Consider the following 19,170-nt stretch of genomic DNA (forward strand, 5'->3'; position numbering starts at 1 on the left):
TGTTTGTTTTTTGAGACAGTGTTTCTCTGTATAGCTCTGGCTATCCTGGAACTCACCCTGTAGACCAGACTAGCCATAAACTCAGGAGAGATCCGCCTGCCTCGGCCTGTGGAGGACTGGGTTTAAAGGTGTGCGCCACCACCGTTGGCTTGAGTTTCTTTCTTGAGCTTGGTGGCAGGTTACTTATAGGAGCATAAGCAACTTAATCAGTGGCCACACCACTGGAGAAAATGACACCTTCCCCCCCCCCCAGTAACCATGAACTGCCCATTAACCCACAGAGTCTCACTCTGTAGCCCTGGAACTCACTATGTAGGCCAGGCTAGCCTTGAACTCACAGAGTGCTATGATTAAAGGCGTGGCCTACTCTGAATCTTGAGCTCCATAAGCAAAGTATTCCCACCCCCACCCCATGGTTGACATCTTTTAGATGTCACAGGAGTGACAAACGTGGGTATGGGGACGGGGGTGGGGGGTGGGGGGTGGGGTGGAAGGTTCGACGATGGCTTGGCCTCATCTTAGCTGTGTGGGTTGGACATTTTGCCTAACCGACCCTCCGTTTTCTCTCTGCTAAAATGGCTGTTAATAGTCGCTTTTCACGACTGTGTGTGAAGGCTAAATGCATCTAGGCGCAGAAGCGCCCAAAGCGTCTCGCCTGGCTCAAAGAAAGCCTGAGCTGTGATTAGGGATTTTCTTTCCCATTCCAGCTGTCTTGAGAGTCTGTGCAGAAGTGTGTGCTGTGGCCTCCTTTTGTGTTTGCTTCGCTGGGTGCCTGTCAGTCTTCGAATTCAGGCCTTCCAGTCTGAAATTGTTTTTGAGTTTCTATTTTTATTCATATTTGATCATTTCCTGTCCACCGGTCTCTCTCTGTGCACGTAGTGAGATTATCTTGAGCCATCTCTGCTCATCTTGCCGTCTCCACCGGCCAGAGAACACTGGGATTAATAGGTGTGCGCAACCACCACAGCCAGTGCTGGGGATGGAACTCGGGGTGGGTTCCCTGAGTGTTAGGCAAGCACTGCCAGCTGAGCCACCCCAGCCCTATTACTGCTGTTGCTGTTATGGCTTGTATAGCATCTTCTTCTTTCCTGGCTGTGTTAGTTCTCAGGACCTGGATGGTGGGGATTGCGTTTTTTGTAAGTCTTTCTCTATCCTCTGGGTCATTGGTCCTCTCTTGTCTTCTTGGTTGACAGCATGGAGTCACCTGTCTCAGAAGTTTAAGAAGGGAAAGGGGGGCGCCAAGTGCTCCGGCACTTGGGAAGTTAGAAGCAGAAAGATCAGGAAAGAATTCAAGGCTAGCCCTAGGTCTGAAGTGAGTTTGGGGGTAGCCTGGGCTACTTGAGAATGTGACTGGGGCGGGGAAGAGACAGGTGAGGACCCTTGCTGCTTAAGCACAAGGAGCTGAGTTCGTATCCCAGCACCCACCTGGAAAGCTAGGCAGGGCCTTGTGCGCTCCCATGTTTCCAGTGCTTTGGGGCGTGGAGACAGGAGGATTGCTGGGGCTTACTGGCCTTCAGCCTAGCCTCAAGTTAAGTGAGGGAGTTGGAGAGGGCGGGAGGGAGACACACCCAACCCAGGTTTATCTCTGTGGAGAGAGATACTTTTACCCTTTTTTTTTTTTTTTTGAGACAGCTGTTGGTATGTGGCTGACCCTCCACCTCAGCCTTCCCCGCCTCAGTGCCTGGATCTCAGAGCCAGGCATATCTGGTGCTGGCTTTTGGTACTTTTCTTTTTGGCCTCATATGAGTCATTAAGAGAGAGAGGGAGGGAGGGAGAGAGAGAGAGAGAGAACGAACTCAGGCAGCTTGGGTGCCTGGGTTTCCTCCTGGTTTTGCCTCTGCCTAAACACCAGACAAATCCCTGTTTGAAAAGTTAATTCATTAATTTAAAGTACCCGTTGTTGTTGAGATAAGGTCTCTGTGGCTGGGCTGTAGTTCTCTGTCGCTGAGGCTGCCTTCACCTGGAACTCCTGCCTCAGCTTTAGGGTCTGAGCTGGGATTATGGAAGTGGACCCCTCCCAACCTCAATGAATCCAGGCTTTCCTAGCTCCGTCTTAGTCAGCAAAGGGATATGCTAAACAGCTCCCCAGGTAGGGCCGACAGTAGTTGTAAAGCCTTTGCTTGCCTTGCAAACAAAACAAAACAAAGCCCTGCCTAAATCAACTGTGGTCTTAAACCCATCCTTGCCCCCTGGGTTTTAGAGATGCCTGGGGGGCGGGGATGGGGGCGGTTGGGGGTGTGGCTCTAAGTTGGGAGGGTCCTGAAATATGCTAATTTGATGGTTTGGTTTGAGATAAGATCTCCTGCAGTTCACACTGGTCCCTAATTCTTTAGGATCCTCCTGCCTCAGCTGTCCTTGTGCTGGGATTAGGGGCCTGAGCCATCACACCTGGCTGGTTGGTTTGTTTGTTTTGTTTTGTTTTGGTGTTACGGATGGAAACCAGGGCTTCATGTATGTTAAATCTGCAGCCTGCCATTGAGCCACATCCGGGCGCGCACCTACACACACACACACACACACACACACACACACACACACACACACACACACACAGAGGCCCTCAGACACATGTTAGAGGTCAGAGGGCAACCTGGGAACTGGGACAAAGGTGGTTCATTCTTTCCTTCTATCACATGGGGTCCAGGGATCAAACTCAGACCATAGAGCTCGGCAGCAAGCTTTACCTCCTGAGCCATCTTGTCAACCCATAGAAGGATTTTGTTTTGTTTTGTTTTTCGAGACAAGGTCTCTCTGTGTAGCCCTGGCTGTCCTGGACTCACTTTGTAGACCAGGCTGGCTTCAAACTCACAGAGATCCTCCTGCCTCTGCCTCTCAGGTGCTGGGATTAAAGGCATGCGCCACCACGCTCGGTTTAGAGGGGGAATTCTTAACTCTAAAGCTGTGCTAGGTAGCTCCCACCTAGCATTTCTGGCTGCTTTATCCTCGTTCGGGGCTTTTTTCCCCTTCGCCCAAGCAGTCCCCTGAAGGCCCTCCACCCTAAACTCCTCCAGTCCTGTGGAGGAATGGTCCTTAGGGATAAATTCTTTCCTCCAGGAAGTCCCTCGGTAATTGCCTGCTGCTTGTGACCTGTCTGGAGCCCTGGGGGCCTAGGTTGAGTTGGCCTATTTGCATATTACTGGGTAAACTGGTCTTGACCTCTCCCTGGGAGCCTTTGGTACTCTTTTTATTTAAATCTTTAAGCTTTTACTCTCAAGAGTAAGACGTCTGGTGGGGGACAAGACAAAGCCCGTGCATCCCAGGGAGGGTGCCCGATTTTGTGAAGGCGGAGGCGTCCTGCTGGCTGCTTGTTCTAGGAAAGACGGGGTCTCTTCTAAAAGGTGTACTGGGAATCTGCGCACCTTAGGTAGCTGGGGTGTAGCTTGAGGTGTGAAGCCAGGCTGCGAGTTGGCAGTTGCAGGGGTTGAGTTTGAGCAGACCGTAGGGTGGGGGAAGGCCCTAGTGGGCTTTATCTCCCTGGGACTAGCCCTTACGCCCTCTTCCGGAGGGGTGTGGCTGGTTTTTAAGGCTGAGTTTTTGCCTTAGCTCCATCCATTCAGCTACCTCTGACACCGAGCCCTGAGGTGGAAGCCACAGGTCCCCAGCCACAACAGCACCTAGAGAGTGCCGCGGAGGGAAACTCCCACAACCTGCCGCCCCAGCTGCTCTCACTCGGTGAGTGTCAGAATGTCAGGGGGTTTGGAGAATTACAGGGTCTAGGCTTCTTAATGCTCTCGATTCTTTTGTGGGAGTGGGAAGGTACAGAGAGGTTGGGTCGTCTGCCTAGGGTCACACAGCTAGTAAGTGAAGCCTCCAGGACCCAGGCTTTAGCTGTCCGCTGGGAAGCTGGGGTGGGTGGGTAGAAGAAGGGGGGGATGGTAAGAGGGATTTTTTTTTTCCCTTGCAGGAGCCATTTAAGAAACAAAACAAAACAAAAAACAAAAAGTAAACCCTTCCCAAAACCCAAACATTACTTTTCATCTGTTTGCTTGGATGTGCGCCAAGGTGCACACGTGGAGGTCAGAGGACAGCTTGCAGGACTCAGGTCTTGCCTCCGACCACGTGGATCAGCAAGCCCTTTACCCAGAGGTCAGCTGACCTTTGTTTCCTTTTACTTAAAACAGTTGTGTTATATGGGGGCTGGAGAGACGGCTCAGAGGCTAGGAGCGCCTGTCCGTTCTTCTGAAAGGGCCTGAGTTCAATTCCCAGCAACCACATGGTGGCTCACAACCATCTTTAGTGAGATCTCACGCTCTCTTCTGGCCTGCAGGCACACATGCAGGAAGAATACTGTATAATAAATAAGTAAATCTTTTTTTAAAAAAAAAATGTATTCACGTATGTGGCCACTAAATGTTTGATTTAACAGTTAGGCTGATCCATGGAGTACATGCAGGGAAAACACTATCATAAATAAAACATTTGAAAAAGTCTTTAATTGTATTATGGTATGCGAGTGAGCGAGTGTGTGTGCGCGCGGGCGGGTGAGCGGGCGTGAGAGTGCCTGCCAGCCTTGCATATGGAGGGCAGCTTTTGGAAGTTGGTTCTTTGTTTTCACCGTTGGATCATCTCTGGCTTGAACTCTGCTGATCAGGCTTGCTCGGCAAGCACTTTTACCCACTGAACCGTCCCACCCGTTCTAGACTCACTCATTTACTTGCCTTGTTTTTCGAAAGATACATCCACGACAGAGGTCATGGGAATTAGTCAAATTATAAACTCTCCCAGGAGTCTGTTCGAGATTAATTATTGGCCACGTGGACCCCATTTGTGGCTCCTTCCTTTGTGTTTCTTCCTGCAGCCAGTTGTTCCCTCGCAGGGAGCTGCCTAAGCTCTCTCTCCTCCTTAGAGTCCACAGCTCTGGGCTTGTTTGTTTGTTTTTTTTTGTTTCATTTTGTTTTAGGTTTTTCGAGACAGGGTCTCTCTGTGTAGCCTTGGCTGTCCTGGACTCACTTTGTAGACCAGGCCAGCCTCGAACTCACAGAGATCCACCTGCCTCTGCCTCCCAAGTGCTGGGATTAAAGGCGTGCGCCCCCTACACCAGGCTGCAGCTCTGGTTTTATTCCTCCACAGGGGCTTAATTGTCTGGGCTAGCTTTGAACTTACTCTGTAGCCCAGGCTGGCCTTGAACGTGTGATCCTTCTGCGTCAGCTTCTCAAGTGCTGGGGTTATGTTTTACCCTTCTTTCTCACTCTCCTTCCCCTGCACAGTTCTGGTGCAGTCATGAGTCTTTGTCCCCCTCCCTCTCCCCCTCCTTCCCCCCCCCCACCTACCCTTCAGTTTCCTTCTTCATTCAGTGGATGGTTCTGGATTCCTTACCATCATGTCCAACCATGCAGTATCCGCCCTTTTGTTTGAACAGGTGTTCCATTTTTCATCCTTTTTTAAGGCTGAATAATATTCCACTGCCTAGGCATACCCCAATTTTATTTACCCACTTACCCATAGAAGAATTCTTGGGCTGGTATTATTATTATTATTATTATTATTATTATTATTATTATTATTATCATCATCTATGCCCTATTTGTGAATGCTGCTGCAATGCTCCAGGTGTGCAGATAACTGTTAAAATTCCTCCCAAGGACTGAGCCTCCAGGCCTGGCTTACATTTCCCCCCTTTCTAAGAGAGGGTCTCCTCTTCTGGTGTGTAGGCACACATGTGAGCAGAATAGTGTATAAATAATAAGTCTTTGTCAGGTGTGGTGGCCCACACCTGTAATCCCAGCCCTCTGGGAGGGAGAGGCAGGAGGATCTTTGTTCTTTGTGAGTTCAAGACATTCCTGGTCTACAAAGTGAATCTAGGACAGCCAGGGCTACACAGGGAGACCCTGTCTCAAAAAACAAAAACAAACAAACAAAAAAGACAGGGTCTCTAGTTCAGGTTGGCCTTGAATTGGCTAGGATCACAGGTTTATACCACGTCTAGCATTGATTTTTTGGTGGGGGGGCTTTGCTTGCTTGTTTGTTTTTGAGATGGTTTTGCCATGGCAGCCTGAGCTGCCACCTAATGTCTGGGGCTCCAGGTGAGCATCCCCACACAGGGCTGGAAGAGTGGCTTTAGGAGTCCGAGTCGGATTCCTACTCCATGGAAAGGACAGAGGTGCTGTGGCCTGTGGCCTCCGGGAGCAACATGGGGCAGGGCCGGTGAACAGGGAAGTGAGGTGGGTGGACAGCCTGGTTGCTTTATAAGCTGGGGCTGTTTGGGAAAGGGGTGGGCCTCATTCCATGTGTCAGTGTGTCATTATATGAACCTAACGGGGAAAGGATTCCCAGCTGCTGTGCAAAGGCTCTTAGGTGCTGAGCCCCAGGCGTAGCTGTGGGAAGCCCTTTCTTCAATGGATGGCTTCCCAGATGCCCAAGGCCTGAGACCCTTGGAGTGCAGGTAGCACAGATCTGAATATGGCCTATGGATTTTCATTTTTTTTAAAATTTTTCCTTCCCCCTCCTTTCTTTTTTTGGATTTTTGAGACAGGGTTTGGCTGTCTTAGACTTGATTTGTAGACTAGGCTAGCCTCGAACTCACAGAGATTTGCCTGCCTCTGCCTCCTGAGTGTTGGGATTATAGGCATGCACCACTGTTAGGCTCATTGTTTTCTTTTCTGTCGAGTGTGTGTATGTGTTTTGTTTTTGTTTTTGTTTTGTTTTCTTTTTCGAGACAGGGTCTTTCTGTGTAGCTGTGGCTGTCCTGGAACGTTCTCTATAGGCCTCAACTCACAGCGATCTGCCTACCCCTGCCTCCTGAGGTGGTTGTTGTTTGGAGACAGGGTTTCTCTGTGTAGCCTTGGCTGTCCTGGAACTCGCTCTATAGACCAGGCTGGCCTTGAACTTACTCTTTAGACTAGGCTGGCTTCCCAAGTGCTGGGATTAAAGGTGTGTGCTGCCTCCGGTCCCCCCACCCTGCTGCCGCCGCCGCCACCGCCGCCACCACCACCACCACCGGCAGATTTTCTTAGATATTTGTACCTCCGATTAAACTCATAACTCGTAAGGGTAGACACAGTAAGAGATGAGCAATGGTCATGAATTGCACAATAGAATAACAGGGCTGGGAATGGGGCTCTTTCTGGTAGGTGCTTGCCTACCATGCAGGAAGCTCTGGGTTTTCCCAGCCATGCAACAGCCAGGTGTGGTTGCACACCTGTAATCCCAGCACTCAGGAGGTCAGGGTCACCTTCTGCAACGTAGTAAGTTTAGGGTCAGCCTGGGTTAGCTTGAGAGCCTGTCTCAGAAATAAAACAGGGGCGGGCTGGAGAAGAGGGCTCAGCAGACAGGAGCGTTTCTGCTCTTGCAGAGGATCCGAACGGGGTTCCCAGCAGCCACACTGTGTAGCTCAGAACCACCTGTAGCTCCCGAGGTGCCTTTAATCGTGTGCATGTGCGTGCGTTCGTACTCAATTAAAACAATAAGTATTTAAAGGCACAATTCTGAAAAAACAAAAACAATTTCACTTTTATTTATTGTGTGTGGGCGTCCCGTGTGCACACGCACACGCCTTTGTGCGTAGGTGCAGGTGAGGGGACAACTTGGAGAAGTTATTCTTTGCCTCCTCTGCCTGGGTGCCAGGGGTGGAACTCAGGTTGTCAGCTTGTTGGCAAGCTCCTTTACCTTCTGAGCACTCTTGTCAGGCCACAAGCACACTTTACTACACGTAGTGTGATGGTGGTTTCTTATAAAATACCATCTACCTACCTACCTACCTGAGATGGACTTACTTTTTTTTTTTTTTTTTTAAATTTTTCGAGACAGGGTTTCTCTGTGTAGCCCTGGCTGTCCTAGACTCACTTTGTAGACCAGGCCTGGCCTCGAACTCACAGCGATCCACCTGCCTCTGCCTCCCGAGTGCTGGGATCAAAGGCGTGTACCACCACACCTGGCTCTGGACTTATTTTTTATCCCAAAGCTGGTTTCATGTTGTCTTCACCCCTGTCTTTCTGGATGGGTTCCAGGAGCCCAGGCTGGCCTATAACATGCCAGCTATGTAGTCATTAGTAACCTTGAACTTCTGATCCTCCTGTCACCGCCTTTGAAGGGCTGGGATTGTAGGTGTGAGCCACTGGACTCTACGTACTCATCCTTGGGGGGGGGCAACGATAAGAGACAGTTTATTTGTCAAGATGAACTGTTAGGAATAATGTAGCACTGAGCTCAAACACTGGAGGGGAAGCCATGGTGAATGAATTGAGGGCTTAGATATGGCTTGGATGCATTGGGAAGAGAGAGAGAGAGATGCAGAATGGAACAGAAGGGGGCGGGGTTGCCTCAGGTTATTCAGAACGGCCTGGGGTTTAAGACATAGCCAGTTGTTACTCTTGGAATTCTAAGGATCGCTTTTGGATTATGGCTGAAACCACATGTAGGGTCAGCTTTAGGGGACCTCGCGATTCCATCCATAGCATAGGCAGGACGTCACTGGCCCCCACGTGACATCAAGGTTTCTGGGAGTATTGTATCCTAGCCCCCCCCCCCCACACACACACACAGGCAGTGCCCCTTACCATCTGTTGCTGAGATAACAGAGCCAATAAGGAAGTGTGGTGTCAGGACCACACCCCCACCCTTTGTCGGTCCCTGGTGACCTGGGCAAGCCACAGTGTCTTTGCTCTCTCCTTCCTAACTGGGCGCAGCGTGACTAACTCCTTCCGTGATAGACATGGAGTTACAGGAGCCGGTGAGGTATGCGCTTGGCACACAGCCTGGTGTGTAGGAAAACGACTTGGGAAAGCTGAGAGTTTTATGAATGTCATTAAAGCTTTGCTCAAGAAGCGCAGATACCCAAGCAGGCACTCGTCCTGACTGTGAGCGGGTGGCCCCTTGTTAACAGCCCCCCTCTTGCCGTCCCCCCATCTGCCGCCTGCCCCCCCCAGACTTCTGAAGACCTGTTTCTTTCTTGAGTTGCTGGGGATAGAACCCAGGGCTTCATGCCTAATGTTCAGATGTGTGGTGGTGCACATATTTAATCCCAGCACTCGGGAGGCAGAGGCAGGCAGATTGCTGTGAGTTCGAGGCCAGCCTGGTCTACAAAGCAAGTTCAGGACAGCCAAGGCTACCCAGAGAAACCCTGTCTCCAAAAACAAAACAAAACAGATGCTCTACAAATTCAGGCCAACCCATCTAGATTTTGATACTACTTTTGATTTTGTGTGTGTGTGTGTGTGTGTGTGTGTGTACACAGGTGTACCTGTGTATGTTCACATAAACCTGTATGTGGAGGCTGGTGAACAACATTGGGGTCATTCCTCAGGAAGCCGTTCATTTTTGTCTGTCCTTCCCTCCCTCCCTCCCTCCCTCCCTCCCTCCCTCCCTCCCTCCCTTCCTGCCTTCCTTCCTTTCTTTTGTACAAGGTTTCTCTATGGCTGCCCTGGACTCACCTTGTAGACCAGGCTGGCCTGGAACTCACCTGCCTCTGCCTCTCGAGTGCTGAGATTAAAGGCGTGGGTCACCAGTCCTACCTCTGTTCATTTTCTTTGAGGCAGGGCCTCTTGATGGTCTGGAGCAGGCTAGACTGACTGACCTAGCCCCAGGGATCTGCCTGTCTCTACTTCCTTAGCCTTGGGATAACATGGGCGTGTCCCCACATCTGACTTCTTTTTTTTTTTTTAAGCAGATTTATTTATTTATTATTTATATAGTGCTCTGCTTGCGTGTACACATGCAGGCCAGAAGGGGACCTTAGATCACATTATAGATAGTTGTAAGCCACCATGTGGTTGCTGGGAATTGAACTCAGGACCTTTGGAAGAGCAGTCAGTGCTCTTAACCTCTGAGCCATCTCTCCAGCCCCACATCTGACTCACCTCCCCCAATAGGGTTTCTCCGTGTAGCCCTGGCTGTCCCGGAACTCTCTTTGTAAATCAGGCTGGCTTTGAACTCAGAGATCTGCCTGTCTTTCTGCTACCTAGTGCTGGGATTAAAGGTGTGAACTTTAATTTCTTTTTTTTTCCCACATTTTAAAAATTAATTTATTCTTGTTACATCTCAATGGTTATCCTATCCCTTGTATCCTCCCATTCTTCCCTCCCTCCCATTTTCACTCCCCTCCCCTATGACTATGCCTGAGGGGGACCTCCTCCCCCTTTATATGCTCATAGGGTATCAAATCTCTTCTTGGTTTTAGTTTCTTAATATGCAAAATGAGTGACAAGGTTCCTGGGCCCCAGGGCCTCAGGATAATAGGGAGCCAGGATCTGGGAAGGGCCCTGAGGCTTGTGGCAAAGGACAACTGAGGTTTGCAGGCATGGAGGCTTGGAGTTTGATACCACTTTGAATGAATGTTCTGATTTGGAAGCCAAGCAAGTTCGGCCATGGTCAGTGCTTGAATGGCATAAGTACTTGGATTTTTTTTTTTTTTTTTTGGTAGGAGTGACAGTCACAAGCCATGGGGACCTGATTGAGATTCAGCACCCTTGTGGAGGGAAACAAACAAACAAACAAACAAAACGGAAGAGGCATGCGTCACCTGCCTGGAATCCAGGTCGTGGGGCGGCTGAGACAGGAGGAGCCCTTGGGCTTGCTGGTCAGTCAGTGTAACCAAATCAGAGCCCAAGTTTTTTTTGTTTTTTTGTTTTTGTTTTTTTTTGTCTCACACACACACACACACACACACACACACACACACACACTATGGCGGAAAGTGATTGAAAAAGACATGTGAGGTCAACTTCAGGACTCTGAAAACACGGGCACACATAAGCACAGGTACACACATGTCTATCACACGCACACACGTAATGTATAGTTCAGTGATGCCTGTTAGTGTTTAATAGAACCATTCACTTCTCCTGTGAGGAAGGGTAGACAGTGTGTGGATAGGGGAGATGGGCGCCCCCCCCCCTCAGATCCTGACCTTGGAGGAGTCACTTGGCCAGTCGTTTGTGACAGCAGTTGGTATCACATGGTCAGACCGAGCTCAAATCATCTCCCAAATGGAAGCTTCTCGAATCTTTCCATTCATCAACCTGGAGGGAAAAGATGATCAACACTTCATGTGTTTTACACAGCCTGGGGAGATTTACATACTGGCCAGGATGACAGCCACAAGTTAGGAAGGGTGGTGCTGTACGCCCGTGATCCCGTCGCTCAGAAAGGCTAAGGCACGTGGACTGTCTGACACTGGGAGCCAGCTTGGGCTACATAGTGAGGGCCAGGCTAGCCTGGGCTATTTAGTGAGACTTTGTCTAAAGAAAAAGAAATAACTATGGTCCATCAGGAAAAACTGCTTGCTGTGCCAGCATGGGGACCAGGAGTCCAGCTCTCAGCACCCACTTTCAGAGCTGGGTGTGGCCAGGCTCTCTGTGGATTGGACACAAGAGGATCCTTAGGGCTGGACATCCATCCGTTCAGATCCAGGACCAGAAGAGATGTTGTCTTAAGGGAATAAGGCAGAGGAAGGCATCTGAATGTGCGTATGCCACATGTACACATATGTGCATGTGCTGAATGAACACACACACATGCGTGCACATGCACATGCACACCAGAGTGAGCCTAGGAGCTAGGGCGTGGGCTCTGCTCCCTCGAGGAATCCCACTTTGTCCCAGTTCTTCCGCACAGAGACACGACAGTCCACTCTTTCAATTTCTAGCCAGAAAAGATTTTCAGCCTAGAACATTGTTGAATTAAATCTAAATTAATTGGAATTTAATAAGATAAAACACACAGTTCTGCAGTCTCCATGGCTGCATTTCTGATGCTCAAGAGTGACACGTGTCTGCTGGGCCCTGGTTCTCTCTTTGTTGGTATGCATAGCTGTCTACCCAGTACTGTACCTGATGCCCAAAGCTATGCTTGTGGCTTTGTTGAAGATGTCAGACAAGGTGATGGGGCTGGTGGTCCTGGTGTGACTATTCTGTAGGAGGTATTTTGTACTATGAAAGCAATCCAGGGCCTTGATCATGCTGTCTGGGTGCTCTGCTACTGAGCTAAATATACCCCAGCCCCTCACTGGGGGATTCTAGGCAAGTGCTCTACCTCTGAGCCACACTCCTAGCCCCTCACTGGGGGATTCTAGGCAGGGGCTCTGCCTCTGAGCCACACCCCAGCCTCTCACTGGGGGATTCTAGGCAGGGGCTCTGCCTCTGAGCCACACACCAGCCCCTCACTGGGGGATTCTAGGCAAGGGCTCTACCACTGAGCCACACCCCAGCCCTTCACTGGGGGATTCTAGGCAGGGGCTCTGCCTCTGAGCCACACCCCCAGCCCCTCACTGGGGGGTTCTAGGCAGGTGCTCTACCACTGAGCCACACCCCGGCCCCTCACTGGGGGATTCTAGGCAGGGGCTCTGCCTCTGAGCCACACCCCAGCCCCTCACTGGGGGATTCTAGGCAGGGGCTCTACCATTGAGCCACACCCCAGCCCCTCACTGGGGGGTTCTAGGCAGGTGCTCTGCCTCTGAGCCACACCCCCAGCCCCTCACTGGGGGATTCTAGGCAGGGGCTCTACCATTGAGCCACACCCTAGCCCCTCACTGGGGGATTCTAGGCAGGGGCTCTACCACTGAGCCACACCCCAGCCCCTCACTGGGGGATTCTAGGCAGGTGCTCTACCATTGAGCCACACCCTAGCCCCTCACTGGGGGATTCTAGGCAGGGGCTCTAGCACTGAGCCACAACCCAGCCCCTCACTGGGGGATTCTAGGCAGGGGCTCTACCACTGAGCCACACCCTAGCCCCTCACTGGGGGATTCTAGGCAGGGGCTCTGCCTCTGAGCCACACCCCCAGCCCCTCACTGGGGGATTCTAGGCAGGGGCTCTAGCACTGAGCCACACCCCAGCCCCTCGTGGGGTTTCAAGGTCTGTATAACTGAACTACCCTTCCCAGTTCTCTACCTTTTGTTAAGACAGTCTGAGTTGCCCTGACTAGTGTTTTCTTACTGCAAGGCAGAGTGGTTTTGAGCTCTCCGTCCTTTTGCCTCACCTCCTCATTAGCTCTGATGACTGTCCTGGGCCACCACTACTCCTGTTTCTCTGTGCCTGCCTCAGGATTGCAGCTCAGCAGTATTGGGATCCCCAGCCGCATTCCCCCCCCCCCCCCCCCCCCCCCGCCTGGGAGGAGGTAGTTGGGGCCCCCTTAGTGCCCTGGTGGTGACAGGAGCCGTTGGTGGCATCCGGGCCCCAACGCTTCTCTGGATTGGGGTGCTGCTTGCTGGGTTTCACAAGGCCAGGCAGGGGCAGGCCCCGGGGCCCTGCGCTTCCGCACAGCCTGAGCAGGAAGGACTGGTGGCTGATGTAAGCCTTTGCGCAAACCCCTGGCTGCTGGCTTCCGGAGCCTTCTCCCCTCCGCCTGTCTGCCACAACAAGGAGGAAGCCTAGGGCTTGGCGGGGGGCCTAGAGAGAGGCCTTACTTTCCCTGGCTTGGGCTACATGGACGTGCTGACCGGACACGGGGGCCCTTGGGCCGCAGGAGTTAGCGCTGGACTCTGGTGAGGGGCAGGGCTGCAGTGATGGTGGCTGGACATAGGCCACTGTGACAGGCATGCATGGTCAGAGGGTATGTGCCCGGTCTCTAGCAGTAACCAATGAGGCAGGCCTGCCCTTTGGTAACTCAATTTTCCAAAGGGCCTGGGAGCATATTTTGGGACCCTATCCCCCTTGAAAGGTGTGGTCAGTGGGCACTTGTGTACAGGGCTTGAGTGGTTGTAGGGCTCTTGGAGACCCAGAAACTGGACCTTGTGTGTATGTTAGTGGAGTCTATGAGTTTCCTGCGGCTTGGATGGGGGAGGGGGGGAGGTGGGGAGAATCGGAGGGGGAGTTGGCATCTGAGCCATACACATCCTGTCTGCCCTTGCAAACAGTGCCCACCTCTCGGGGACTGGCGAAGACCCCTGAGGACTTACACAAAGCCCTCCTCTGGAGACTGGCCAGGGTGGACAGCTGCTGGGGTCTTGGTTACGGTGGGCCCAGCTCTGTGTTCAGGGCTCAGCACCCTCCCTTGTAGGGTGTCCTGCGGACAGTTTGAGTCACCCGCAGAACATCTGGCCTATTTTCTATTATTGTTTCTAAAAAATATCATTCATATTTGTCATATAATTCTTGTTAAATGCATGCCTTGTCCCTTGTTTTTTTCTTAGTTTTCTTTCTTTCTTTCTTTTCTTTTCTTTTTTTTGTGCTGAAGTTTGAACCTAGGTCCTCATGTGTACTGGGTGAACACTCTACATGACATCCCAGACTGAGCTTGGGTGGGGTTTTTTTTTGGACAGGGACTCAGCCTGTGGCCCAGATTACCTGGAATTTACTATGTAACCCAGGCTGGCCTTGAATTGCAGCAATCCTCTTGTCTCAGCCTCTTCCAGTGCTATATAACAGATATAAGCTGTCATGATGGGCTCTATCTTTTATTTATTTATTTATTTATTTATTTATTTATTTATTTATTTGGGAGACGCGGGGCTCCCTGTATAGGCTGGCTTGGAACTTGCAATCCTTCGGCCTCAGCTCCCAAGGCCTGGTATTATAGGTGTGTGTCACCATTCCTGAAGGTGGCTGTTTTCCTTTCACTTTGGGATTCATTCCCATATCTACTGCTCAGGTTGTACGGGGGGGGGGGGGGGTCAGGGCTCCCGCACTATGCTGTGGCTTTTCCTCTCTGGGCCTCGGCTTCCCCATCAGTGGGCACGTGGGCACATGCAGACACTGGGCACTCAGAGGCTCTCTTGCACATCCCAGGTGGCTGTGGGGTCCTTGAGGATGTTGGTGTCTGGAGGATGTCCTGTGCTGAGCTCAGGACATGAGCTCTTCCTTTTCTAGTGACCATAGTCTTCCTTACTCTGTGGCCCTGGGCAGTCCTTGGGGACCCTTCCCTCACCCCCACTCCCATTCCCAACTGGGCCTAGGCTTCTTTATTTTTTTTAAAAAAATATTTATTTAATATGTATAAAATGCTGTATCTGCATTTACACCTGCACACCAGAAGAAGACACTAGACCTCACTATAGATGGTTGTGAGCCACCATGTGGTGGCTGGGAATTGAACTCATGACCTCTGGAAGAGCAGCCAGTGCTCTTAACCTCTGAGCCATCTCTCCAGCCCCTGGGCTCAGGTTTCTATCAGCAGCCAGGGTGGTAAAACCATTCTCCATGGGTGCTGGGTCTAAGGGAGAGTCTGGCTGCCTTCCTTGGTCTCTGTGATGTTTGGGACCACAGTGTGTGGCTGGGGCCTGGCCACAGGATGCCTTTTGGCCTCTCTAGTGGTGAAGGCCTAATGCATTGGGGAAGGGGGGAGGTTTGGGATGGTGGTCCAGGTGGCATAGCCCGGTTTGCCAGCTGCCTGACAGGGGTCCCCCCTCCCCCCCCAAACTCCCTTTTCTCTGCAGGCGAGGCCTTCTTGGGCAGCTTTGTGGCCAGCGGGATGGGGCCCTCTGCCTCTTCTCAGGGGAGCCCTGTATCCTTGCCCTCTGACCTCTCATTCCGCTCCCCCACTCCCAGCAACCTGCCCATGGTGCAGCTGTGGGCTGCCCACGCCCATGAAGGTAAGGAGTGGGCCAGACGGGAGGGGCTGAGGGCTGCTGGGCCACTGTCTCCACCCTGATGGCAATTTTATGTCCCCAACACCATTTTCAACCTTTCTCTCACCGTGGCCTCCCCATTTCCCCCTCTAGTCGGAAGTGCTGATCTTGTTACCACAGGGCCTTTGCACGAGCCTTTTATGCCTCTGCTTGCAGCCTCTCACCTCAGCCCGCTGGCTCCTCCTTCCCTGGCTGCGCAAGCAGTCGCGCCTCTCCCAACTGTTCTGTGGTAGAAGACAAAAGGTTTACCTGGGGTGTGTGTGTGGGGGGGGAGGGGTAGGGTTGTGGGGGGTGGGAGGCAGGGGGTTATTCCCAGACCACATGGTGTGTACTTTGAGGGCAAGGACGGCTGTATATATTCAGTGGAACGCGCCCCCCCCCCAACACTTACTCCCACCTTCCACCCACCTGCACACCCACACCCACCCACATACCCACCCGCACACCCCAAGTATTGTGGGAGAATCTGGCCTGGGTACTGTGTTGTTTCTTGTTTGGGTTTTTGGCAGTACTGAGGATTGAGCGAACCTGATGCCCCGTGGGTGTACCGGAGGGGTGCCTCATTCTCCTCTGTCTCTGGGAGATCTGGGGTATCAGTTGGTTGAGGTTAGGGTCCTCTTATGTCTTGTGGACCCTGTGGGCTCACCTAGAATGTGGACACTTGTTCTGGGAGGCCCCTATTGCCTGCTTTTGGCTGTCGGGGCCATTCCCTCCCTCCAGGGGTTGGAGACAGAATGAAGGCCACCAGCGTGGAGTTGTGGCTGCTGCAGTTTGCTCAGCTGTAGTTGAAGGTGTCTCTGTCAGGCAGAACAGTGTGGTCTTTCCTGTACAGAGGAGATCACTAAAGTCATTTTTCTTGGGCCTCTCAGGACAGGCACCTGAATCTAGGAATGAATATAAATGTCTTTTTTAAAAAAAATTGTTCCCCCCCGGTTTGGTTTTGGTTTTTCGAGACAGGTTTTCTCTGTGTAGCCTTGGCTGTCCTAGACTCACTTTGTAGGCCAGGCTGGCCTCAAACTCAGCGATCCGCCTGCCTCTGCCTCCCGAGTGCTGGGATTAAAGATGTGTGCCACCACGCCTGGCCCTGAGTATAACTGTCTTGCATAAAGGCTGTGTCGCCTCTGCTGGGTGTTTGCCAAGGGCTGGGATGGTGGTTGCTGGTGTTCTGCATAAGTCCCTCCCACCTGAGCTCAGCCTGCGTGTGTGTGTGTGTGTGTGTGTGTGTGTGTGTGTGTGTGTGTGTGTGTGTGTGTGTGTGTGTTAGGCCAAGGCCTGGAAGTGTACAGGCTACCCCTACCATGTCACAAGCTCATTCCTCAGTCCTTCCCGAGATGCCCACAGCTACAGCAAACACACACAGTACTGACTCTGTTCCCTGCAGCAGTCTGGAGCACAAGGGACCTGTAGAGAGCCTGCTGCCTGCAGCTGACCGTTGCTTCAGTGTCTAATTGTGACGCCCGTGGACTGGACATCCGTTTTGTTTTGCGACTTGTGTTGTGGGATCTTTTCGTCTTGTTTTGTTTCTGAGACAAGAGTCTTGCTCTGTAGCGCTTGCTGGCTGGCTTGGGATTCAGTGGGTTGAATGGCCTTGAATCTGCAGCAGTCCTCTGCCTCTGCTTCTCAAGTACTGGGGTTACATGTGTGAAGCCACCACTCTGGACAACCCCCTTTTATTCATTGTTATTTTATTTTATTTTGGCTTTTTGAGACAGGGTTTCTCTGTTACACAGAGCAGAGCCCTGGCTATCCTGGACTCTCTTTGTAAACCAGGCTGGCCTCGAACTCACAGAGCTCCATTTGGCCTCTGCCTCCTGAGTGCTGGGATTAGAGGCATGCGCTACCACCACCTGGCCCATCTTTATTATTTATTTATTTGGTTATTTTGAAGTCTTACTGCGTAGCCCAGGCTGGCCTTGAACTCAAAGAGATTCACCTGCAGCTGCCTCTGGTGTGGTAGGGTTAAAGGCACCTGGTCTTAGTTTTTAATTTTGTGGCAGGTTGTCACTAAGTTGCCTAGGTTGGCCTTGAACTGCTCTCTCTCTCTCTCGGGTGGTCAAGATTACTGGCTGTTACCACCAGAGCTCAGCCTGTGTAGTGACTGTTGGGGGTTGTGGTACTGGAATCCAGTTCAGGGTTTTGCGTGTGAACGGCAAGCATGCGGAGTACCATCCTCCGCCCTGTCTGGTGGCCTGTAATATATCAAGTGATGGTTAGAAAAAGACATCATCCCTAATGGCCAGGGACAAACCTCAGATCCTTGACCTTTGATGGACCTCAGAGGAGGGCCAGGGACACTGTCCCTTGTTGCTTTCCAGAGGACCCGAGACCCAGTCAGGAGAGAGGAAGCCTTGCCTTCTCCTAGTGCTCACTTTTCTGGCCCCTAAAATCCTTTCATTCTTTCTTTGCCCTTAGTTGTCCATGGCTGTGTGTCACCTGTGTCCACCCTTTTTTGAAGCCATGCCACTTTCCCTTTGGGCCTCACTGTACGAGCCCTCCTTTCAGGGAAACCTAGGAGGCCCTCCTCACAAGACTGGGTAGCTAGAGATGCCTGGCTTCTGTGTTCAGAGAAGGCGAGCAGTCAGTACTGAGGCACACAGCTGAGAGGCCACAAAGACCAGTCTGCACTGTTACTGAGGTCCAGTCGACGCTGTAGAGTCCGGCAACTTCAGATCAGAGCTGCAGTTTGATCTCTTAGACAGTGGGTCCACTCCGAGTCTGGTTGTTTGTTTGTTTTTTGTTTTTGTTTCTTTTGCTTGGCTTTTTTCATCTCTAAAATGAGATAAGAGTGTGTGCTCCGCTGGGCACAGTAGCTCACACCTGTAATCCCAGCAGAGGCAGGGGGAGCTCTGTGAGTTTGAGGCCAGCCTGGTCTACAGAGTGAGTCCAGGATAGCTGAGGCTACACAGAGAAACCCTCTTGAGGGGGTGGGGTGTGGTTCTCTCAGGGTTGCTTTTGAGCTTGAAATGAGAGTAACAGTTGGGTCTGTTCTGACTTTGACCCTGATGTAATTTGAACTTGTATCCAAGCCCTTGTGGGTTTCCTGGGCCTCAAGGGGCACGGCTTTTGGGAGGGGCGGGGTGGAATTATCACCATTGGAACTAGTGTTAACCGATCAGCTTCTTGTACCAGGGGACTGAGGGGCCACTGTGGCTTTTTCCAAGGAAAAGAAAATGCTAGAAGGACATTCCCCATAGGAAGCGTGACTAGTGTAGTCCTCTGTCTTCTCTCCTTAGGTTTCTCGCACCTGCCCAGCGGGCTGTACCCACCCTACCTCCATCTGAACCACCTGGAGCCCCCCAGCAGCGGGAGCCCCCTCCTCAGCCAGCTGGGGCAGCCCAGCATCTTCGATACCCAGAAAGGTGAGGGGGTAGGAAAGGGTGGGACTGTTGCTTGGCAGGAATGGGGTGGCAGAATGATTTCCCTGGGGGTTTCTCTGCAGGATTCCAGGCATCCTCCATGGTGTGTGTACCTTTTTGATGGAAGGCCCCTCGGATGGCGCGCAGGGCTTTGCAGGCGTTGCAGCATCCCAGCGCCTTCACCAGTATCCCCACCCCACCTGTTTTTTGTTTTTTTTTTTTGAGACAGGGTCTCTCTGTGTAGCCTTGGCTATCTTGGACTCACTTTGTAGACCAGACTGGCCTTGAATTCACAGCAATCCACCTGCCTCTGCC

The 19,170-nt window shown here is 51.7% G+C and overlaps 1 protein-coding gene across 13 annotated transcripts in view; it reads left to right on the forward strand.

The window, feature by feature from the left end:
- TNRC18 (trinucleotide repeat containing 18) overlaps positions 1 to 19,170 on the forward strand; it is a 107,759-nt gene that overhangs the window by 18,862 nt on the left and 69,727 nt on the right. For 8 of the 13 annotated variants that reach the window (XM_084763881.1, XM_084763882.1, XM_084763880.1 and 5 more), the window contains 2 exons: positions 15,308 to 15,463; positions 18,733 to 18,858. In XM_084763881.1, coding sequence (XP_084620007.1) covers positions 15,308 to 15,463; positions 18,733 to 18,858 — 282 coding nt within the window. Of the gene's footprint in view, positions 1 to 10,357; positions 10,514 to 13,179; positions 13,418 to 15,307; positions 15,464 to 18,732; positions 18,859 to 19,170 lie in introns of those variants that run through there. The other 5 variants (XM_084763874.1, XM_084763873.1, XM_084763871.1 and 2 more) reach the window with 3 other exon arrangements.

This window comes from Acomys minous (assembly GCF_964271855.1).
Source record: "Acomys minous genome assembly, chromosome: 16".
NCBI classification, from domain to species: Eukaryota; Metazoa; Chordata; class Mammalia; order Rodentia; family Muridae; genus Acomys; species Acomys minous.